General features: G+C 34.3%; 1 protein-coding gene across 1 annotated transcript in view; it reads right to left on the bottom strand.

Annotated features, from left to right (window-relative positions):
* The window catches only part of LOC111144594 (disintegrin and metalloproteinase domain-containing protein 18-like), a 99,338-nt gene that overhangs the window by 61,925 nt on the left and 11,081 nt on the right, over nt 1-26,332 (bottom strand). The window contains exons 5-6 of the mRNA XM_022498970.1: nt 6,803-6,879; nt 6,151-6,328 (exon numbers count right to left, since the gene is read on the bottom strand). Of these exons, the coding sequence (XP_022354678.1) occupies nt 6,151-6,328; nt 6,803-6,879 (255 nt within the window). The remainder of the gene's footprint in view (nt 1-6,150; nt 6,329-6,802; nt 6,880-26,332) is intronic.

Genomic DNA, 26,332 nt, shown 5'->3' with positions numbered 1-26,332 from the left:
AAGCAAAACTTTAAAAAAAATGTATGCCATTTATTATTATTCTTTTTCCTATTGTATTATCCATAGACTCTAGTAAAACATTGACTGGAAATAGTGAGGGCAGAGAGCCTTGAATCATTCCTAATTTAGGGTCTGTTTTAGTCAGTTCAGGCTATAACAAATATACCAGAGACTAAGTGGTTGAAATAACGAACACTTATTTCTCATAGTTCTGGAGGCTGGGAAGTTCAAGATGAAGGCATCAGCAGATGTGGCGTCTGGTGAGAGCACTCTTCCTAGTTTGCAAATGGCTATCTTCCTTTGGTATGCTCACACAACAAAGCAGAGAGAGAGATCTGTGTCTTTTCCTTTTAGTAAAAGCATTAATTCCATCATGAGGGCCCTATGTTCACAAATGACCTAATTTAACCCTAATTATTTTTTCAAAGACCTCCCCCTATGCAATTCTACTGGAGGTTAGAGTTTTAACATATGAATTTAGGGAACACAGCATTCAGTCCATAACAAGGGCAAAACATTCAGTCATTTATATTCATTATGTTAGTTGCAGATACTCATAGATGTTCTTAATTAGATCAAAGAAGTTTCTTATTCCTAGTTTTTATCACAATTGGGTATTGAATTTTGTCAAATGAAATTTCTGGTACTACTGATTAGGTTTTATGGTTTTCTACATAAACATGTTGAGCTATTTTATTTAATTCCTCTTTTCTTGTACTGATTTAAGTAATAATGTCTCAAAATCCCATAGTCAGAATTCTTAAAAAGGAAAGAATGTTTTTATACCATAATGGCAACTGGACTAGGAAAAAAAAAAAAAAATGTAACAGTATTATATACCCCCTAAAGAAGCCATTTTCAACATCCTCTAGACAGACATTCTTGACTATCTTTTAAGCACTTCATTTTGGCAAAGACTAAAGCCAGTCTGAGTTTTTCCACTTTTGAGGTTGACTTTACATGATGCCAAGATTCCTATAGAATTATTCATTAGTTATGAAATCCAGCATATTAACCACATTATATCTTGGTGTTGCCAGTTTTTTTGTTTTGTTTTGTTTTTTGGTTTTTATTTTTTTTTTTTTTGGTGTTGCCAGTTTTTACCAAGGTTTCTTGAGAAAATTTTCAAATTCAGGACACTTTTCTTCAAAAGTTTTGTTCTTTAATAACCTGGAATATTTTGGGTGCTATTTTGTTCATGAATGGCAATTTTAATTATCTTAAATTTCTCTTAGCAATCTTTTCATACTCCATTAGTCAGAATTCCCCAGAAAAACAGAACATTTATTATAATTTGTTATAATTAGATTTATTATAAGGAATTGGCTCACATAATTATAGAGGCTGGCAAGTCCAAAACCTGCAGAGTGGGCCAGTAGGCTGGAAACCCAGAGAGAGCTTATGCTGCACTTCCAATCTGAAGGCTGTTGGCTGGACAACTCTGTGGGAAGGTCCATCCTTTCATCCTATTTAGGACATCAACTGATTGGATAACATTTCTGTTTTATTCAAAGTCCATTGATTTAGATGTTAATCTTGTTCAAAGACAGCCTCACAGAAACACCCACAAAATTTGATCATCTAAGCAATATGTCCCAGTCAAGCTGACACATAAAATTCACCATCACACATTCTTGGGTTTTTCTCTACCACTGTTTTCTTATATAATCGCTCTCTATTCTCAAATCTGACTATAATATCACATATTGGGGTTTTACAACAGTGTCTATTCTATTATTCATTAGGCATCTTATCAATGGCTTTTATTTTTAAAATGGTTTCATTTTTTCCCCTACATTTATTTCCTGAGCTCTTCCAAGGATCTTTTATCAGACCACATAAAGGTAGACCATTGGACTGCTACAGAACATATCTCCTGGGATCATATTACCTGGGCTTTAGTTTGTTGTTTGTTGTTTTTAAGATTTTGTCTACTTATTTGACAGAGAGAAATCACAAGCAGGAAGAGAGAGGGGAAACAGGCTCCCTGCTGAGCTGAGAGCCCAACAGGGGGCTCGATCCCAACCCTGAGATAATGACCTGAGCTGAAGGCAGAGGCTTAACCCACTGAACCTCCCAGGTGCCCCTTGGGCATGAGTTTTAATGTTATATCTTAACAGAGAATTTCCCAAGATATTTATTTCTTTGTTTGTTTTAAAGATTTTATCCATTCATTTAACACACGGAGAGAGAGAGAGAAAAGAGGCAGCACAGCAGGAAGACCAGCAGGCAGAGGGAGAGGAAGAAGCAGGCTCCCCAATGAGCAGGAAGCCCAATGTGGGGCTCAATCCCTGGACCTTGGGATCATGACCCAAGCTGAAGGCAGACACCTTACCAACTGAGCCACCCAGGTACCCCAGGATAATTTAAATTCCCTAAATCTGTTTCCTAATCTGAAAAGGGAAACAAACATACTAACTTTTAGAATTATTAAAAAAAAAAAACTGGAAAGATAGGATATATGTAAAGCTCTGTTTACAATATAAGGCAACTATGAGGTAGTACGTGAATATATACAAGTTTTTCATTCACTTTGGATTTTGTGATCTTCTTACATTTTACATTTGTATTTCATATACTCCATATTTATTTTTTCCTAATTACTATTATTTTAGAATATATATAGTTCTTTCAAGTCAAACCATTCTTGAACAATGGAGGGGGATTAGTGAGTTTTATTACACTTCTGTTTTACTGTAAGAAATGGTCAATTATCTAAGAATGTTTTTACCCTTCTTCAAGACAAGAGATGTCGGTGAGACACCTATCCAGGCTCAACTGTATCGAGAGGGGGATGCACACAACTTTTTCCTCTTATTCTAACTAAATTCAAATAATCTAGTAGGGGACTCTTACAGTCCCCAAGTCAGATCCACAAAGGGAATCAACCAGGAGAGTTTCATCCACTTTGGTATTTTCATGAGCAAGACATAAACCTGTTAAGTCACTGACAGTTGAAATTGTTTGCTTCAACATCTGATGGGATTTGACCTAATAGAGATTCTCATGAAAAATACAGATTGAGGACAGCTGCTTATACAGTTCTTCCATCTTTTCATTTGGTTGAAAGTTCACCAGATTTTGTTGGTCAAGCAACTATTGTTTGGGAATCTGGTTGTGATTGCATCTGGATACTATCTTCAATCAGGATGAAAGTAAAGTCTTTTTTTTTCCTGTTCAATTGTTTTTTTTTATTTGGGAGCAAGAACATTTTACATTAGGAAATAAAGAGATTATAAAAACTTAAAAATCTCAGTTATGTAGTTCTGGCTTTGTATAGAATTATAGACTAGAAATTACTTTGCCTTACTTTAAGTAACTGTGGTATTCCCTTTCAAATTCCAGTATTGCTGTTGGGAAATTCCATGCTATTCTGCATCTTGACCATATATAAGAAACCAGATTTTTAAAATATCCATTCAGAAACCCACCTTAAATAATTCTGAGAATTTTTCTTGGATTATTTTGTGATTTATTCAATTCAATTTCCTGTTTACTCATACTGAGAACCCCTACTGTATTACCTAAACTCTTATTTAATTTAAATTTCTTATCTCTCAAACTTCCATCATTTGTCATTGTATTTTACTTTTTGTGTGATTTCTGGAATTTTATCTTGTGAACTTCCTATTTTCTTTTTATTTTCATTTTTATTATCATACTTTTAAATTTCTAGAACTATTACTTATCTGTTGAGTGTTATTTTTTAAATAGCACCTTATTGTTAAATTTGTGGATGAAATATTTTCTCTAACTCCTCAGAGGATATTGCCATTTTGTTTTCTTCACCCTCTGTATTCTTTGGCACCTCAAACTTTAAAAACTTGATTTTTTTCATGTCTCTATCTTCCATATTAAATTGTTTCATCATATGTCTAGTGCCCCTTCATATCAGCAACTGAATATTTAACAGCTTATTTCAACATCTCTATGACCATATATGGATTTACAGGCTATTATCTTCAGAGAAAACAATGTGTCTGGGTTGTTGATTGGGAAAAGGCTGTCAACATGAACAGTTTTTATTCTTTCGGCTGGTTTAATTCCTTCCGGAAGAGGGGTCTTTCAATATACTTCTTAGAATGTATAAGGCTGGTTCCCAGGATCCAACGTGCCAAGTTTAAATTAAACACACTAGTTTCAATATGGTATTCCCCTTCTATTGGGAAATACAACAGCACATCTGTTACTGGTGTCCCCGTTTCACAGTCTCCCCAAAGAAAACAGCCTTCAATGACCTTCAGTCTACAACAGAAACAATTCATTAGCACAGGAAAACAGGATTGCTAAATACACAACTTATTTCAACCAATTATCTTAAGTCCACCTTTCAAATCCCATCCTATTACAATTTAGAAACACTTGAATACTACTGCAGTACATGTCAAGTTTCCCATAGCCTATTCCAATTAGTATTTCATGATTTCTTTTCCTTTGGTGCCTGGGATTCTTGGTCACACCACTTCAAAGAATGAAGAGGTAGACCAAAGAGTGGTAGAGAGCAAAGCAAAGTTTATTGAGCGATAGTACAAAGCTCCCAAAGAGGGAGGGGACCCAAAAGGGTTGCCATTTTGGTGTTCAAATCAAGGGGTTCTTATAAGCTCTCTTGCAGAAAAACTACTTTAGGTAAACAGAGTGTGCGCCCTTATGCAGCCAAAACTCCGTAAGTTTTGGCTGCTAAGTCATGACAATCAGGGTTTCTATCATGCACCTGTCTACCTATCAGGTTAATGTTTATATGCTGATGGTCTTTTTGGGCTGACATCTGGAGACTTATGTCTTAACTGCCTCAGCTTGTGATAGTGACAAATGTTTTATGGTCAATTTTTGCATCTCAGGATGTCTTGCAAAAGTCACTTTTACAGAAGTGTAAAAAGGGATACTATTGCAGACTTGTCTAAACTATAAAACAGGTTGGTAGTCCAGTTTTGCCTTAGCTGTCCTGGCTCCCTGTTTTCTTGTTGGGGACCCTGGCTCTGACTACCTAATTGTCCAACTAACTCCTAACATTATCAGTTTAGGATTCTGCTTTTGGGGGGCTAAATCAGCTATCTGATATTTAATGTCCATTGTTTTTCTCCTCTCTTGTTCTGTTTGTATGTTTATGTCATTTTAAAAATCCCCTTTCATTTAGTGGGTTTTTAAAAGGACAAGAGGGATAAATGCATGTGTTTAATTTGCTTTCAGTAGATAAGCCCTTTATTGTATTTTGTTTGGTTTCTGTTCTACTTTTCAACTCTGAATATAATGTTCACTTTGTTTATAAGTTTCTTTGTGTTTAATTTCATGAATGTAAAAATATGCCTAAAATATGTCTTTGTTATTTTTTTCTCTTCTTTTTAAAAATCTGATATATTGAAGATAATCATTCCCTTTATTCATGCCCGTGATAAGTATGTGATTACATGCTTAACTAAACCTATAGATCTAAGCTTATCAAATTCAGGATGAAAAGCAATTTTCAAGTTATTTCATGAAAGATATAAAATTGACAAATACTGACTTATCTCCATTCCTGCAATGACATCCCTGTGTTCCTCTCTGGTTCTGAAGTTTTTGTTTCTATTTACTTCATTATTACATTTTGTTTTGTACCCAAAACTTTCCATAATGACTTCCAATTACTTTGTTCCACTACATTAGAAGATATGGTAAGCAAATGATAACTGTTTTTTACTGATCACTTTTTTATTTGTCTTCATACTATGCTAAGTAATTTCCATTTATAAATGTAGTTAATCTTTGAAATAACTGTATATTAGGTATTATTTTTATTTTTTTAGAAATAAGAAAATTACACACAGAAAAGTTACATAGTACTAGCCCAAGTTTTAGCCACAAGAACTTGTGTAATGTTATAATAGTAGAATGTTAATTCAAAAAACAGTGTAAATATGTCTATGAGCATCAACATATTTGCAATTAGGAAAATGTGAGAATTTTTATTTTTTAATTATGTGTTTATATCTATTATATTTTCTATATACCATATTACTAAACATATAAATATATTTAAAGTAAATATATTGTAACAGAAGTTTTTAATATAATCAATATCATTTAAATTTGTTTTCCAAATGTAACAATTCCAATGTGAATAAATTTATTGAAGATAACACAAGTGAAGATAACATAGAAGTGGTTACTTACTTCCGATTTCACAAGAATCCTGTAGGACTGATCTACCTGTTCAGTCATAGGATAATTTTCTTGTACAGGGGAAAAATTAATTTCATTATTCTTTATTTGATAAAGCATATGCTCATATGCGGCTGCAGATTCCAATGGCTCAATGCCATAACTGACATTCTGCAACAGCAATAATCCCCTAGGTATTTAAACACATAAAAAAGAAATTAAAAGATAATTAATATAGACTACCTGCTGAGAAATGTAAATCAACATTAAATAAAAAACATTTTATAGGAATTTAACAGTGGTCTTTGTGGCCTAATATCTAAGAATCATTTCTTCTTACTTGGGTAAACTTTGAAACACAATTTTATAGCTTCTTCTCTCTATTAAGGGATTTAGAAGTCATTGTGGTGCTAGTGTGGCTAAGACATGTGAATATTCTTCATACTAGTGGAAGATTTTCCTGCATAAGTTTTATGACTGCCAGCCTAGGATGGAGACAGAGAATAGGAAAAATGATAAAGTGAGGAGGAGAAAAGGAAAGTATATGAGAAGAAACACAAAGTCTCTATTTTCTTTGTCTTTGCTCTATCCTTCAAGCTGTTTCTAAAAATTAAAGGGTCACACAAGATTTTCGATCATGTACATCTCTAGAACATACTATTACCTGAGTCCAGAACAGGTGCTAAGTGTCACAACTGATTTTGGAACCTCTGCAGCATATCCTTGATAAAGACAATGGCCCTAAGCAGGAGTATACAAAGATACACTCATGAGTTATTTGGTTTTTTTTTTAAGTTTTTATTTAAATTCCAGTTAGTTAAGCACACAGTATAATATTAGCTTCAGGTGCACAACACAGTCATTCAACACTTCCATTCAGCACCTGGTGCTCATCACAAAAAGTGCATGAATGACTTGTAAATAAACTTTTTAGTTTATCCTTATTTCTTATATATCATCAAGCATTTAGATTTAACCTTTACCATTACCATAATTATCTACCAGATATTCCATTATCTATAATCTCTTCCTCTTAAACATATTTGCCTAAGAATAGTCATGACTCCTATCCTTCCCCAAATAATTCCTGCTTTAATTTTAAATATTTGACAAACAACTTCCTTATCTGTATCTTTTCTCTCTCAGCTACATTTCTTAAATGTACCATTTATAACTACTAACTTGATTTAATTCACAGCATTAATTTGACTTCAAATATGAACATTTCACTTGTTTTTTTTTTCCAAGTTACCCAAAAGTATCTTAACTGAAATTTCTTCATTTTTTTTCTCTTTAGTATCTCACCAAGTTGATCAACCTTAGTTCAAGCTCTCCTCCCCATGGACTTTTTTTCACAGCATTAATATTCCAGGTTCTCCCCTAATAATCTTTTTCGGTAAATATTCCTTTCTCTTAAAAGTCTAATGATATCTACAGTCAGCCCTGTTCCTTCACTAATGTTGCCCCATGAAAACTTTAGCTTCATCACATTCTTTCATATGAATTTGTTTCTATGTTAATATTATACAATATTAGCTGTGATACATATTATTTCCATCAGCTCCAGATAGTAAATTTCCTTACTGAAAGGGAACTAGCAAAAATAGAGTGAGAGGTGCACTGACATCCAGTGGCTAGAGTACAGCCAGAAGAAATGTTGTCCATCTCACTGATCCTTCATCATCTGACCCCACCTAGCAGGACAAGGTGGCCCACGTATCTCTTACCACCACAGGCTGCAACAGCAGAAGTCCAGTAGAGCCAGAAGAACAAAGCTAAACAGAATAACATTTAAAGTTATAAGAGGGGTGAGCCTGGGTGGCTCAGTGGCTTAGGCCTCTGCCTTCAGCTCAGGTCATGATCTCAGGCTCCTGGGATAAAGCCCCGCATCAGGCTCTCTGCTCAGCAGGGAGCCTGCTTCCCCTTCTCTCTGCCTGCCTCTCTGCCTACTTGTGACCTGTCAAATAAATAAATAAAATCTTAAAAAAAAAAAAGTTATAAGAAAGCTACATTGTCATTGGAATAACATGCCACACTAAACTTAAACGGGGTGACTGCTTGAAAAACTGCTTCAAAAACAAGATTTAAACACCAAGGGTACAAGTAAATATCACACTGACTATACCATGAACCAAAAAAATCATAATAAAAATGAGAAGAGACAACCAACTGATGCCAATATTGAGATAAGCCACATGCTGGAACTATCAGAGAAAGATTTTAAAGCAGCCATGGACAATTTCTTCAATGAGCAATTATAAATAATCTTGAAACAAATGACAGAATAGAAATAAAAGCCATAAAAAACAAAGTATTAGAACTAGAAAATATATATACATAAAACAAACCTCTGGATGGGCTCAAAAGTAGACTGGAAATGACAAGCAATAGAATCAGTGAACTTGAGGTCAGATAAGTAGAATTTACTCAATATATAAAACAGAGAAAAATGAGCTAATAAAAGACATAGAACCTCAATAAACTATGGAACAATACCAGATATAAAATATATATCAGAATCCAAGAAAGATAACAAAGAATGTGGATTTGAAAAGTACTTAAGGAAACAAAGGCTGAGGGGTGCCTGGGTGGCTCATTCAGTCAGCTCAGGTCATGATCTCGGGGTCCTGGGATCAGGCTAGCAGGATGGGAAGTCTGCTTCACCCTCTCCCACTGCCACTCCCCCACCCAGCTCATGTGCTCTCTCTCTCCCTTTCTCAAATAAATAAAAATCTTTAAAAAAAAAAAAGGAGAAAGAAAGAAAGGCTGAATTTCTGGTCAGAAAGAATGGAGTAAGAAGCCCTGGGCCCTCCATCATGGAACTGATTTACCAATTCAGCAATAATTCATAGACAAATTCCTTTCATGATTAATCAGAAATTACTTGAAAAGCATACCCTAGGAGAATTCAAAATCAAACTCACCAAAGCCAATAAGAAGATTCGGTGTACTTTTCATCAGGGACACTGCCCAGAGCACTGCCATATAATCACAAACAGACTCCCTGGCTCCCAGCTTGCCAGCTTGACCAGGGAAGGAAAGGTGTTTGTTGATATGTCAATTGCCCCAACTGTTCTGAGAGGGCTACCCAAAAACTAGTATCTGTATCACCAGTCTATCACCTGAGTCCTGATAAGTTCAGCACAGTCTTAGCCACCCAAGTAAAATAGAGGTATTGATTTGGTCTAGTACAAATCATTGATTTGCAACCCCCACAACTCAGCATGGAGTAAGTGAATGAAAAACCCTAGCTTTCTGCTTGTCACTGGAAAAGGAAAAAGTTGATCCATGCGTGTAGTGCCTCCAAAACTGTCCATAGAATTAGCATTTGTCTCATGAATCCTGGAGCACTGATAGATCTGTCAGAATCTAATTGCCTGAAAGAGACCAGAGGCAGCAGCTTGGAATGGTAGATACTATTGATCCTCCCTCCTATCTAACACAGAGAAAGCAGGAAAAAAAACATAGGTTTCTGCTTCTCCCTGAAGAGATAAAAAGTTAGTAGAAGCCCCCAAAATCAATGGCAAGGCTGATCTGGAGAATCCATTTCTGCACAAGGCCAGTTGGTGAAGACTGGGAGAACTGACTGTTTTGACTATGAGCCAACAACAAAACAGTGAGTCAAGTAAAATGAAGAATCAAGAAAAGATGTTTTAAACAAAGAAACAAGATAAATCTCCAGAAAGTGAACTTATTGAAATAAACTTAAATGATTTACTGTCTGGAGAATTAAAAATAACTCTCACAAACTTCTAACTATAAAATAATAAGTAATGGGATGTAATATACAATACAGCAACTATAGTTAATAATACTGCATCACATATTTGAAAGTTGCTAAGAGAATATATCTTAAAATTCAGTAACTGTATGGTGAGGGATGCTAACTAGACTGTGATCATTTCACAATATATACAAATACTGAATCATATTGAACATATGAAATGAATATAAAGTTAATGTCAATTATACCTCAATAAAAAAAGAACTCTCATAAAGATACTCACTGAGGTCAAGAAAAAAATGCACAAACTAAGTGAGAATTTCAAAAAGAGAAAAATACTATAAATAGTATATTTATAGTACTTTTATAGTACTATATTTATAGTATATTTATAATACTAGGGGCGCCTGGGTGGCTCAGTGGGTTAAGGCCTCTGCCTTCAGCTCAGGTCATGTCCCGGGGTCCTGGGGTCGAGCCCCACATCGGGCTCTCTGCTCAGCAGGGAGCCTGCTTCCCCCTCTCTCTCTGCCTGCCTCTCTGCCTACTCGTGATCTCCATCTGTCGAATAAATAAATAAAAAAAAAAAAGAGAATTTCCATGGATTTTTCAGCAGAGACCTGGCAAACCTGGAGGAAGTGAGATAATATAATCAAAGTGCTGACAGAGAGAAAAAAAAGTCAACCAAAAATATTATGTCCTGCAAAACTAAGAAATGAAGAGATTGGTTTATAGTTACACATATAAGGAACTTGGAAGCTACCACTCCATGCTACCTATAGGTAAAAAGCTTAGCAGACTGAAAAATCAACAATATTTCTTAGCTCTGGAATGGGGTGAGAACACAGAGCAAACCACAGACCCCAAGATTGGGGAGGTGGGCAGGAGAACACAGGGAGTTACAGTTTACTGAAGCAGAAGTAGTAAGAAATGCTGCTGGAAATTGTGCTAGGGTATTTAATCCTCACAGTTATTGAAGAAATGCTAGACAATCAGTGTGGACTACCCTGAGAAATAAAAATTTCAGAGAACCCCTAACAAGGTCCTCAGAGTTTTGTAACATTTACATCCAGAAGTTTGACCAACATGCCATAGTAAATATCAGAGAAAAATCCTTCATGCTTTCAGTAAGAGGATGAGAAAAGGGACCATTTTGAAATACATCAAAGCATTCTGTCCTTAACAAGGCCTGATTTCAGTGGTATCATTTAAATAAAGACTAACTTGCTGGAAAATTATCAAAGCCTAACTGACATGGGGAAGGGAAATACCCAAATCCATTCTGTCCTACCCAGAGAGAAAGGAAAAAAAAAAAAAAACTTAGAAAGTCTTGTGTTGTGCATAGTCCAGAGGCATTGGCCAAGTAAAAATTTGAGGCTTAATCATAGGATTGCAGAACATATCCTCTCTCACCATACCTCACCACTACATTACTGAAAGCATATTTATAGCAGTTCCTTTTACCTGGTACATCATGTCCAGCTATCCAAAAAATGTCAAAGGAAAAAAACACAATTTGGAAAGATAGAGCTAGCATCAAAATGAGACATGGCAAGAATGTTGGAATTATCAGATTGAGAATTTAAAACAACCACTAATTATTGTTATGCTAAAGGATCTAATGGATACCTTAGACATCATGCAAGAACAGATGAGCAATGTAATCATAAAGATAGAAATGTTGAGAAAGAACCCAAAACAAATGCTAGAGATTAAATTAAAAAAGAAAAACTATAACAGAAATGAAGAGTGCCTTTCATGGTCTGGTAGATAGAAGTGGGTGGAGTAAGAATATCTGAACTTGAGGATATATCAACAGAAACTTTAAAATCTAAAAAACAAGAAAACACGGACAGAACAAAACAGAATATATATGGGACACTACAAAAGGTGTAGCATACACATGATTGGAATATCAGAAAGAGGAGAGAAAGAGAAAGGAATGAAATATCTGATACAATAATCCTGATAATTTCCCCCAAATTAATGTCAGACACCAAATCACATGCAGAAAGCACATAGAACACTAAGCAGAATAAATTAAAAAAAAGAAACTATATTTTGGCATATCATTTTCAAATTATAGAAAATCAAAGATAAAAAAAAATCCTAAAAGAAGCCAGAGGGGGGAAAACCTTGCCTAAAGAGGATCAATAGTTAAGAATCTTAAGATTTCTCTTCATAAATCATGTGTACAAGAAGGGACTGGAGGGAAATATTTAAAGCATTGAGAGGGAAGGAAAAAAAAAGTACCAACCTAGAATTCTATACCCTGCAAAATTATCCTTCAAAAGGGAAGAAGTAAAGATTTTATGAGACAAAACTTGAGGGAATTTGTTGCTAGTAGGTTTGTTTGCAAGAAAATTTTTGAAAAAATTCTGTATAGAAAAGGAAAATGATATAGGTCAGAAACTTGAATCTCCATAAGGAATATGACAGTAAAATAAAAACTTTTATTTTTCTTATGTTTAGCTGATATAATAATTGTTCAAATAATAGCAACAATGTATTTAACTACATATGCTTATGCAGATACCATATGTAAAAGATATACATTTTATATTACATATTTAACATATAAATGTAAAATTGTATTACATATTTATATGTATTTATATATGCTTATATGTATTAATATATTTATATATATTTGAAATTATATATTATACTTCACATATATATATTTGCTTATATATAAGCAGCAATGATAGAAGGGATGGAAGGGAAAAACTAGGATTACTTTTTATTGCAAAGGGCTCACACTACCTATGATATGCTCTAGAGTTACTTTAAAGTGGACACAGTTGAACTCAGCAACATCATCAATCAACTGGGTATAACTGAAAGCTACAGACTACCTCATCCACCAATAGCAGAATACACATTTTTCTCAAGTCCATATGGAACATTCACCAAGACAGACATTCTCAGTCATAAAAAAAAACCTGAACAAACATCAGAGAATAGAAATCATACAATGTCTGTTCTCAGACCACTGTGGAATTAAACTATAAATCAATAACAAGAAGATAGCTGGAAAATCTCAAACACAGGAGATTAAAGACATGCTTCTAAAGGAAACATAGATCAAAAAAGAAATCTCAAAAGTAATTTTAAAATATTTTTAACTAATGGAAATAAAATACAGCTTTTCAAAATTTGTGAGATGCAGCAAAAATAGTGCTTAGGGGGAGGTTTATAGCATTTAATGCATATATTAAAAAAGAAGAAATACCTATAATCAACAATCTAAGTCTCTACCTTACATAACTAAAAAACGAAGAGCAAATTAAATACGAAGTAAACTGAAGAAAAAGAATTATAGGAATTAGTGTAGAAACCAATGACACTGAAAATAGGAAAATGAATGAAACCAAAAGCTGGTTCTTTGAAAATATCAATAAAATCAACATGTCTTTAGCCAGGAAACTAAGTAAAAATAAGAACACTAATTACTAATATCAGAATTAAAAAGTTGGCATAACTACAGTTCCCATAAATATTAAAAAGACAATAAAAGAATATGATGAACAACTCCACACCCACAGACTTGAAAATGTAGATGAAATGGACCAATTTGGGACGCCTGGGTGGCTCAGTGGGTTAAAGTCTCTGCCTTCAGCTCAGGTCAGGATCCCAGGGTCTTGGGATCGAGCCCCACATCAGGCTCTCTGCTCCGCAGGGAGCCTGCTTCCTCCTCTCTCTCTCTCTCTGCCTACTTGTGATCTCTGTCTGTCAAATAAATAAAGATAAAAATCTTTAAAAAAAAAAAAAAGAAAGAAATGGACCAATTTGTCATCCTTCATACAAAATGAAATACACAATGTGGGGTGACTGGGTGGGTCAGTCAGTTAAGCTTCTGCCCTTGGCTCAGGTCATGATCCCAGGGTCCTGGGATCAAGTCCTACATCAAGCTCTCTGCTCAGCAGGGAGTCTGCTTCTCCCTCTCACTTTCCCTATGTGTTCTCCTTCCCTCTCTCTCTCTTTCTCTCTGTCAAATAAATAAAATCTTTTTTTAAAAAGAAATATACAACCTTAATGGGTCTATATTTATTAGAGAAATCAAATAAAAAATTAATAATCTTCCAAAGTAGAAAGCACAATTATCAGATGGGTTCATTGTTGAATTCTTCCAAACATTTAAGGAAGAAATTATACCAATTCTTTACACACTCCTTCAGAGTATAGACCCAGAGGGAATATGTCCTAACCTATTCTGTGGGGACAGGATTATCCTAATACCAAAATGAGACCAAAATATTAGAAGAAAAGTTCAGACCAATATCTCTCATGAATATATATGCACAAATCCTCAACAAAATTAGAACATCAAATCTAACAATGAATAAAAAGAATTATAAATAACAACTAACTTGGATTTATCTCAAAGCTGGTTCAACATTCAAAAATGAAGTAATGTAAGCAATCACAGCAACAGGTTAAAAAAGAAAAATCAGTAAAATCAGTAATGTTTTAGGAAAAAAATAAACATATAAAAATCAGTTGTGATTCTATACAGTAAATATCTGAGAAATTAGAAAAGAAATCCCATTTAACAGCAGCCAAAAGAATAAAAGAATAAATTTAATAAGGGAGGTGAAAAGATGTATACATTAAACACTATAATACAATGATGAAAGAAACTGATGAAGACACAATAGTAAGACATCCTGCATTCACAGACTGGAAAAATTAATATTATTAAATGTCCATGTTACCTAAAGCAATCTACAAATCCAGTGAAACCCCTAATTCACTGGCATTTTTCACAGAACGAGAAAAAAAAATCTCAAAATTCTTATGGAGCCACATAAGACCCCAAATAGCCAAAGCAATCTGGAGAAAAGCTGAGGTATCACAATTCCTGATTTCAAACTCTAAGACAAATTTATAAAAATTAGGATAGTATGATATCGGCTTAAAAGCCAGCAGATAGACCAATAGAACAGAATTAAGAGCCAAGACACATACCTACACATATAACATCAAATAATCTTTCACAGGGATGCCAAAAATACACAATGGGGAAAGATAGTCTCTTTAATAAATAAATAAATAACTAAATATCCACAAGCAAAATAACGCCACTTGCAAAAATTAACTTGAAATGGAGTAAAGACTTAAATATAAGATGTGAAACCATAAAACTAGAAGAAACATAGGAAAAACCTCCTTGATGTAGGTCTTGGCAATTATTTTTTGGATTGAGGATTTGAAACCAAAAGCAAAAATTTTTAAATGGAACAGCATCAAACTAAAAAGCTTCTGCACAGCAAAGGAAACAACACATCAAAAACGCAATCTATGTAGCAGGAGAAATACGTGCAAACCACTTATTTGATAAGGGGTTAACCAAAATATAAGAGAAACATATATAATTCAATAGCAGAAAAACAAATAATCCAAATACCAAATGAGCAAAGGACCTGAAAAGATATTTTCCAAAGAAGATACATAAATGGCCAACAGACAGATGCTCAACATCACTAATCATCAGGAAATTCAAATCAAAATCACAATGAAGTATCACTTCACACCCAATAGGATGGCTTTTTATCAAAAAGACAAGAGATAACAAGTATTGTCATGGATGTGAAGAAAAAGGAACCACTGTACATGGTCAGTTTTAAGAATGTAAATGAGTATAGTCATTATGGAAAACAATATGGAAATCGCTCAAAAAATTAAAAATAGAACTAAAATGATTCAGCAATCCCACTTCTGGATACATACCCAGAAGAAAGGAAAACAGTTTCTCAAAGAGATATCTGAACTCATATATTCATTGCAGGATTATTCACAATACTCAATATATGGAAACAACTTGAGTGTTCAAGGATGGATTAATGGGTATAGAAAATGTGATATATATGAATATTATTCACCTATGAGAGAGAAAGAAATCTTGCCATTTGCAACACCATGGATGGACCCAGAGGACATTGTTCTAAGTGTAATTAGACAGAATACAAATGTTATATGATCTCACTAATATGTGGAATCTAAAAACAAAAAGTTGAACTCGTCAAAACAGAGTAGAATGGTGGTTACCCAGTGGTGGGGATTGGGAAAATGGAGAAATGCTAGTCAAAGCCTTCAGTTACAAGATGAATAAGCTCTGGGGATCTAATGTATGGTATGGTAGCTACAGTTAATAATACTGTGTTATATACCTGAAATTTACTGAGAGTAAACCTTAAGTGTTTTCAACACACACACACACACACACACACACACAAAGTGTATGTATGTGAACCATATTTGTACATTTTAGATACACACAATTTTATTTGTAAATCATACATCACAAAGCTGAACAAATTTTAATTTAAATTTTAAAAAATTAAAACATAAATGAAATACCACTATACAGGCATGCCTGGGTGGCTCAATGGTTAAGCATCTGCCTTCGGCTCAGGTCATAATCTGGAAGCCTACTTCTCCCTCTCCCACTCCCCCTGCTTGTGTTCCCTCTTTTGCTGTGTCTCTCTCTCTGTCAAATAAACAAATAAAATCTTTAAAAATAAATACCACCATACAATTATTATACAATAATTAAATTGTCCAAAATCTGAAGAACTGATAACTACAAGTCCTGGCAAGTGTGTGGAGCAACAAAAACTCTCATCTGTTGCTAGCAGGAATGCAAAATGGCAGAGTCATTTGAAAAGAATTTGGAGAGCTACTTACAAAGATAAACACACTCAACATATGATCCAGCAATCTTGCTCCTTTTATTTACCCAAAAGAGCTGAAAAGTTAGGTTCACACAAAAACCTGCAAACGTGGCTTATAGCAGCTTTATTCATAATTGTCAAAACTCAAGCAATACAGACGTCCTTCAGTAGGTAAATGGATTAATAAACTGTGGTACATCCAAACAATGGATTATGCTTCAGTCCTAATAATAATGAACTATCAAGCCATGATAATATATGGAGGAATCTTAAATGCACACTATCATGTGAAGGAAGCCAATCTGAAAGCCTTTTTATGGTATGATTCCAATTACATGAGATTCTGGAAAAGGCAAAACTATGGAGACAGTAAAAAGATGAGTAGTTCTCAGGGTGAGGGGAGGACAGAAGGTTGAATAGGTGGAGCACAGAGGATGTTGAGGGCAGTGAAACTACTCTGTATGATGTTACAATGGTGACACATGTCATATGTTTGCACAAACCCATGAAATGTGCAAAACCAAAGTTAAACCATAATTTAAACTGTGGACTCCGGGTAATTATGACATGATCATGCAGCTAATTGTAATAAATATACCACTGTGGCTGGGGATGTCACTAACAGCAGAGGCTATGAACATGTGGGTCCAGGGGATATTTAAAAAATGTCTATACCTTCCTCTTAATTTTGCTGTCAACCCAAAACTGTTCATACAAAAGAAAAATTAGGCCTTTTATTTTTTAATTTTTATTTTTTTTATTTCTTTTCAGTGTTTCAGAATTCATTGTTTATGCACCACACCCATTCTCCATGCAATATGTGCCCCTCCTTAATACCCACTACCAGGCTCACCCAACCTCCCACCCCCCTCACCTCTGAAACCCTCAGTTTGTTTCTCAGAGTCCACAGTCTCTCATGGTTTGACTCCCCCTCCAAATTCCCCCAACTCACTTCTTTCCATCTCCCCATGTCCTCCATGTAATTCCTTATGCTCCACAAATAAGCGAAATCATATGATAGTTGACTCTCTCTGCTTGACTTATTTCACTCAGCATAATCTGTTCCAGTCCTGTCCATGTTGATTCAAAAGTTGGGTATTCATCCTTTCTGATGGAGGCATAATACTCCATAGTATATATGGACCATATCTTCTTTATCCATTCATCCATTGAAGGGTATCTTGTTTCTTGCCACAGTTTGTTGACTGTGGCCATTGCTGCTATGAACATTGGGATACAGACAGCCCTTCTTGTCACTCCATCTGTATCTTTGGGGCAAATACCCACTAGTGCAATTGCAGGGCCATAGGGAAGCTCTATCTTTAATTTCTTAAGGAATCTCCAAACTGTTTCCCAAAGTGGCTGCACCAAGTTGCATTCCCACCAACAGTGTAAGAGGGTTCCCCTTTCTCCACAACCTCTCCAACACTGTTGTTTACTGTCTTGGTGATTTTGGTCATTCTAACTGGTGTAAGGTGGTATCTCAATGTGGTTTTGATTTGAATCTCCCTGATGGCTCATGATGATGAACATTTTTTCAGGTGTCTGTTAGCCATTTGTATATCTTCTTTGGAGAAGTGTCTGTTTATGTCTTCTGCCCATTTTTTGACCTGTTTATCTGTTTTGTGTGTGTTGAGTTTGAAGAGTTCTTTGTAGATCTTGGATATCAGCCCTTTGTCTGTAGTGTCATTTGCGAATATCTTCTCCCATTCTGTGGGCTGCCTCTTTGTTTTGTTGACTGTTTCCTTTGCTGTGCAGAAGCTTTTGATCTTGATGAAGTCCCAAAAATTCATTTTCACTTTTGTTTCCTTTGCCTTTGGAGACATATCTTGAATTTGCTGTGGCTAATGTCAAAGAGGTTACTGCCTATGTTCTCCTCTAGGATTCTGATGGATTCCTGCTTCACATTGAGGTCTTTTACCCATTTCGAGTTTATCTTTGTGTACAGTGTAAGAGAATGGTCGAGTTTCATTCTTCTACACATAGCTGTCCGATTTTCCCAGCACCAATTACTGAAGAGACTGTCTTTTTTCCACTGGATATTTTTTCCTGTTTTGTCGAAGATTATTTGACCATAGAGTTGAGGGTCCATATCTGGGCTCTCTACTCTGTTCCACCGGTCTATGTGTCTGTTTTTATGCCAGTACCATGCTGTCTTGGTGATCACAGCCTTGTAGTAAAGCTTGAAATCAGGCAACGTGAGGCCCTCAGATTTGTTTTTCTTTTTCAACATTTCCTTAGCAATTTGGGGTCTTTTCTGATTCCATACAAATTTTAGGATTGTTTGCTCCAGCTCTTTGAAAAATGCCCATGGAATTTTGATCAGAATGGCATTGAAAGTATAGATTGCTCTAGGCAGTATAGACATTGTAACAATGTTTATTCTTCTGATCCATGAGCATGGAATGGTCTTCCATCTTTTTGTGTCTTCTTCAATTTCTTTCATGGGGGTTCTATAGTTCCTTGAGTACAGATCCTTTACCACTTTGGTTAGGTTTATTCCCAGATATCTTATGGTTATTGGTGCTATAGTAAATGGAATCGATTCTCTCATTACCCTCTATATATTTTTGTTGTTAGTGTATAAGAAAGCAACTGATTTCTGTGCATTGATTTGTATCCTACCACATTACTGAATTCCTGTATGAGTTTTAGTAGTTTGGGGGTGGAGTCTTTTGGGTTTTCCACATAAAGTATCATGTCATTGCAAAGACAGAGAGTTTGACTTCTTCATTGTCAATCTGAATACCTTTTATTTCTCTTTGTTGTCTGATTGCTGTTGCTAGGACTTCTAATACTATGTTGAACAAGAGTGGTGAGAGTGGGCATCTTTGTCATGTTCCTGATCTCAGAGGGAAGGCAGTGAGCTTTTCCCCATCGAGGATGATATTTGCTGTGGGTTTTTCATAGAGAGGTTTTATGAAGTTGAGGAATGTTCCCTCTATCCCTATAATTTGAAGCCTTTTAATCAGGAACAGATGCCATATCTTGTCAAATGCTTTTTCTGCATCAATTCCAAGGATCATGTGGTTCTTCTCTCTTCTCTTCTTGGTTTGTTCTATCACATTGATTTGCAAATGTTGAACCACCTTTGTATCCCATGGATAAATCCCACCTGGTCATGGTGGATAATCTTTTTAATGTACTGTTGGATCCTATTAGCAAGGATCTTGTTGAGCATCTTATTAGCATCCATATTCATCAGGGATATTAGCCTGAAATTCTCCTCTTTGGTGGGATTTTTGCCTGGGATCAGGGTAATGCTGGCTTCATAATAAGAGTCTGGAAATTTTCCTTCTCCTTCAATTTTTTGAGACAGCTTCAGGAGAATAGGTATTATTTCTTCTCTGAAAGTTTGGTAGAATTCCCCAGGGAATCTGTCAGGTCCTGAGTTCTTGTTTGTTGGGAGGTAAAAAATAGGTCTTTTAAAAAATGGTGGGATGAAGACTTTCCTAGCCAAAACTGAGGTAATCTTACTACTGTATCTGCATTACAAGAAATATGAACAGGAGTTCTTCAAGTTGAAAGAAAAGGGTGCTAAGCAGTGACATAAGCATATAAGAATGAAAACTGCTAGTAAAGGTAAATATATAGAAAATGCTGAATACTAAATTAATATGATGATAGTGTGTAAATCACTTTAATTCAGGTATAAAAGTTAAGACAAAAATATTAAAAATAAGCATAACTAAAATGTTAGAAGATACACAATATGAAATGATATAAGTTGTGACATCAAAAACACAAAATGAATGTAAGGAAGAGTAATAAAATTGCAGATTTTTGTATGTGGTTGAAGTTTTTATCAGCTTTTAATACACTATTATAGCCATACAACATTTCACATAAGCACCATGGTAACCAAAATGAAAATACCAATATAATTTACACAAAAGAAAAAGGCCAAAATATTAAAACATACTTAAAAATTTTCAATTAAACACAATAGAAGAGAGCAAGAGAAGAAAAGACAGACAAAACAACTACAAAACAGGGACGCCTGGGTGGCTCAGTGGGTTAAGCCGCTGCCTTCGGCTCAGGTCATGATCCCAGCGTCCTGGGATCGAGTCCCACATCGGGCTCCTTGCTCAGCAGGGAGCCTGCTTCTCCCTCTGCCTCTGCCTGCCACTCTATCTGCTTGTACTCACTCTCGCACTCTCTCTCTCTCTCTCTCTGACAAATAAATAAATAAAATCTTAAAAAAAAAAAAAAAAAACTACAAAACAAATACCAGACAATTAACAAGTAACAATAGTAAATAACCTCCTTATCAATAATAACTTTAAATGCAAATGGATTAAACAATACAATCAAAAGACATAGTAAGAGTGTTGAATGGGAAAAAAGGCAGTATCCAACTATAAGCAATCTGAAAGAAACTCACTTCAGATTTAAGGGCACATATAGGCTGCAAGGGAAGGCATAGAAAAAAGATATTCCAAGCAAATGACAACCAAAAGGGAGCAGAAGTGGTTATACTGGTATCAGATAAAATAGACATTATGTCAAAACTGTCACAAGAATCAAATAAGGACATTTTATAATGTTCAAAATGTCAATGCACAGTAAAATCACCTCCCACCACTTAGGATGGCTATTATCATACAAATAACTACAAGTGTTAGTGAGGATGTGGAGAAAGTGGAATTATTGCACATTGTTAGTGGAAATACAACATGGTGCAGTTGCTAATGAAAACAGTAGGGAGACTCCTCTAAAAACCAAAAATAAAACTACCTTATGATCTTGAGATGTCACTTCTGGGTAGTTACCAAAAGGATTGGAATGAGGACCTCAAGGAGATATTGGATCTCCTATGTTCACTGCCCCACTCACTAACCATAATACCCAAAATGTGGGAACAACTTAACCAGACATCAGCAGATGAGTAGATTAAAAAAAAAAAATGCAGCGCACATTCAATGGAATACTCTTCAGTCTTAAAAAGAAGCAAATTCTGTAACATGTGATAACATGGATGAACCCTGAGGACGTCATGCTAAGAGATTTTAGTCACAGAAGTCAGTCACAGAAAGACAAATACTGTACGATTTCATTTATAAGAGACATCTAAAACAGATTCATACGATCAGAGAGTGGAATGGTGGTTGCCATCAGTTGGAGAGAGGGAGAAATGAGGAGTACTAACTAATAGACATAACATTTCAGTCAAGCAAGATGAGTAAGCTCTAGGATCTTCTGTAAAACACCATACTATAATTAACAAAAATATATACTTAAAATTTTTTGATGGTAGAGCTCACATTTAAGTATTTTTACTACAAGAAAATGAAATACAAATTAAAAATAAGAAAAAAGAAATAATATTGAAAACTTCACAACGATGATGGATGACATATAAACATTTAGATTCCAGAAGCTAAGCAAACTGCAAAAAGAATGGGCCCAAAGTAACCAACAATAAATCAGTTATCATAATTAAAATAAAATCAATAAAAATATCTTCTGAGTAACCAGAAAGCAATGTCACCTAACCTATAGGGGAACACCAACTTGAATGACAACAGATCTCACATCTGAAGAAATGAAGACTAAGAAGATATACCACAGCAATTTTCAACTGCTAAAAGTACAAACATGAACTCTATATCTGGCAAATTCACCTTTTAAGAATGGAGAAAGAGAAAAGAGACTTTCTCAAAAAAAAAAAAAAAAAAAAAGAAAAAAAAAAAATACTTACAAAAAAAAAAAAAAAAAAAAAAGGAAAACTAGATTTTATCACCAGCACACATACCACTAAAGAATGTCAAAAAGAAACTCCAAAAAACAAAGGTAGTTATATCACATGAAGGCCTGGAGCATCATAAGGAATTAGGAAAAACAGAATGGATTAAAGTAGTGGTAAATATAACAGGCAATCTTTTACTTCATGAGTTCCCTAAATCACATTTGGTGGTTGACACAAAAATCATACAATATCATATGATACTTAATATATGTATAGGAATTTTTAATCAATTGTATTTTAAAAGTGCAAAGGATAAAGGAACCCAAACAGAAGTTATGGTTTCAATATTTTACTTAAGTAGTAAAAGTACCACACAATAGTAAGCTTTATTATAAGTTTTATATGTATATTGTAATACCTACAGCAAACACTAAGAAAACTATAATAAGGAAAATACTTTAAAACACCATAAATAAATCATGATGCAATCCTAAAAAATGTCCAAATACCCAGAAGAAGGCAAGAAGAGATGAACAAAGGAATGAGAAATATAGAAAAAAAGAAACAAGCCATTAGAGTTATGGCAAACAAAAATCCTAATATATCAATAATCACTTTAAATACTGTGAGTCAGGGTAAATGGGAGAAAAAGAAACATACTATGGCTCAACTAAATACTCTTTTAAGAAACTCATCTCAAACATAACATAGGTAGACTGAAATTGAAAGAATGGACAAATATATATCATGTGAGTATTCATAAAAATAAAGCAAAGCAGCTTTATTAATTTCACACAAAGTGGACTTACTGGTAAAAAAAAAAATCTACTTGGGACAAAGAGAATCATTACTTAATCATAAAAGCATCAATCTATCCAGAAGACACTGCAATTCTAAATGTATTAGGCATCAAAAAACAGAGCTTCAAAATACATGAAGCAAACATTGATAAAACTGAAAGACAAAAAAAACCCCCACAATAATAAATAATGAATTCAAAATGTATCATTCAGCTATCAATAATATTAGGCAGAAAATCAGTAAAAATACACAATTTAACAATAACATCAATCAATATGATCTATATAACATTTATGGACGATTCCAAACCAAGAGCAGAATACACATATTTTCCAACTATCCAAGAGCATTTATTGACACATATAATATACTGGATCATAAAGCAAACCTTCACAAATTTAAAAGAACTGAAATCATATAGGATATATTTTCTAAGCATAAAGGAATCAAATAAGAAATCACCAGATAAGGACAACAGGAAAAATCTCCAAACATTTGGAAACTGAACAACACACTTCTTAAAACTCCATGAGTCAAACAAGAAACCTCAAAGGAAATTTTAAAAATATATATATATAACTATATCAAAATGAAAATAAAACATACTGTTATAAGCTGAAGCTGAGCAGTGCTGAACAGGAAATTTTTGTACTAAAATGCTTATGACAGAAAAGAAGAAAGGTCACAAATTGATAATACATTTTGCCCTCAACAAACTAGAAAAAAGAAACTCAAAGAAAGGTATAAGGGACACAATAATAAATGTAAGAGCTAAATTTTATGACATTGAAAATAAGACAACAATATGGAAAAAGCAAGAAAAAGCTAGTTCTTCAATAAGTTCAGTAAGCTGGAAAATCTCCAGCAGGACTGACAAAGAAGAGAGAAGAAAGCCATCATTGATGTCAGAAATAAAACAGTCCTGTAATCATTAAAAGGATAATAAGGACAATGACACAATTATACCCCTAAATTCCACACCTGAGATAGAATGGACCAATTCCTTAAAAAAATACAAACCACCAAAATAATACATGTGAAACAGATAAACAAGATATTCCTATAACAATTAAATAAACTGAGTCAGTAATTAAAAATCTCTCTCTCTTTCTCTCTCTCTCTCTCTCTCTCTCTCTCGCACGCACACACACACACACACACACACACACACACACCCAGGCCTAGTAAAGAATTTTACCAAACAGCTTAAAAATTAGCATGTTCTTTATACAACATCTTCCAGAAAATAAACAGGAAATAACACCTCCAGATTTATTTTATGAGGCCAGTATTACTCTACTAGCAAAATTAGACAAAGTCAGTACAAAAAAAAGAAAACCAGACCAATATTTCTCATGAACTTTGACAAAAAAAATCCTCAAGAAAATTTTAGCAAATCAAACCCAGTCTGGATAAAAAGAATTATCCGCAGGATCAAGTTGTACCTTTTCTAGATATGCAGCACTATTTTAATATCTGAAAATCAATCAGTGTAATCTGTCATATCAAGAGGCTAAAAAAGAAAAGTCATATGATCATATCAACTGATACAGAAAAGTCACATGATACAATTGAACACATACCCCTTGATGGGGGGTTTTCTAGATTAGCAATCTAGAAATAGAGAATTTCCTCCAATTTGTAAGTAATATATTTAGAAAAAACAAACCTACAAGCTAACATTATCCTCAATGAAGGAAGAATAAATATTTTATCTTTATGTTTGTATCTTTGAAGTCATTTAGTCTGAAATTTATATGAACAAGCAAAATACCTATGATAGTCTAAAATCTTGAGAAATAAAGTAGGAGGAATCACTGCAGTCCATATAAATGCTTAATTTACAAGTAAAGTATGGAAGACAGCATGATAGTTGCAGAAGTACAGACACATAGAAGAACTGAACAGAATAAGAACCCAGAAATATATTCACAAAAATATGCCTCACTAACTTTTTGACAAAGATTCAAGAACAATTCAATGAAGAACAGCTTTTTCTATCAATAATGTTGAAACAAATAAATGCACATCCTCAGTCAAAAATATAAACCCTGATCCAAATCTCACACCTTACACAAAATTATCTCAAAGTGGACATAAAATTAAATGTAAATAAAACTGTAAAACTTTTAGGGAAAAAATGTAGAATCTTCAGGAACTAGGAATAAATGGAGTTCTTAAGTTTGGTACCAAACTTCCATTCATAAAAGAAAAAGTTGATAAGTTAACTCTCATCAAAATTAAAAATTTATAATCAATGAGTGACCTTATGAAAAAGATGAAAAGACAAATTACAGACTAGGAATAAATATTGACAAAACACATATCTGGAAAAGGACTTGTATTTGGAATATATAAACTGCTTAAAAATCACAATAAAAAACAACCAATCAAGGGCACCTGGTGGCTCAGTTGGTTAAGCATCTGCTTCAGCTCTGGTCATGATCACAGAGTCTTGGGTTCGAGCCCCACATCGGGCTCCCTGCTTAGCCAGAACCCTGCATTGCCCTCTCTCACTCCCCCTGCTTGTGTTCCCTCTCTCACTGTTTCTCTGTCTAATAAATTAATAAAATCTTAAAAAAAAAAAATCAAATTAGAAACTAGGTAAAGGACATTAATAGATATTTCATGTCATGAAAATATATTCAACATCACTGGGCACTAGGGAAATGCAAATTAAAAATTACATGAGATATTACTACACATCTATCAAAATGACTAAAATTTTAAAAGATTTTGAATACTGATCAAATAGTGGCAAACATTCAGACCCTCTATCTTTTCTACATTGCCAGTGGAAATGTAAAATGGTACAGACACACTGGAAAATAGTTGAAAATTTCTTTTAAAAAAATAAATATATACTTGCCATATGACCTAGCAATCATATTCCTGGGCATGTACCCCATAAAATTAAAAAATTATGTCCACACGACAAATTGCAAATGAAAGTTCATAGAGGCATTACCTTAAAATAGTTAAAGACTGGAAAAGGTAAAGTGTGAGAACATGTAGACCTAATGTTTTTTTGTTGGGAATGTGATTGTTTAGAAATTTAATTTCTTTTTTTAAAATGCATATTTTTAATTTAAATTTATTTAATTTTTTCCCAGTTTTCTCTCCCTTTTCCTATTGTTCTCTGCACTATTTCTTATGCTCTACCTGTGAGTGAAACCATATGATAATTGTAATTTCCACCACTTCCTCCACTGCTGAGGTCTTATGACATCTCAATTAAAATGACTCTGTATTTAGGGTCTTATTCTTAGCTCCTTAATCCACTTTCTTTTCCTCTCAGACCCCTGC

Source organism: Enhydra lutris, unplaced genomic scaffold (genome assembly GCF_002288905.1).
Source record: "Enhydra lutris kenyoni isolate GAN:26980312 unplaced genomic scaffold, ASM228890v2 scaffoldscaffold11, whole genome shotgun sequence".
NCBI lineage: Eukaryota > Metazoa > Chordata > Mammalia > Carnivora > Mustelidae > Enhydra > Enhydra lutris.
Note: the sequence above shows the minus strand (reverse complement) of the source record. Positions and strands in the feature narration are given on the sequence as shown.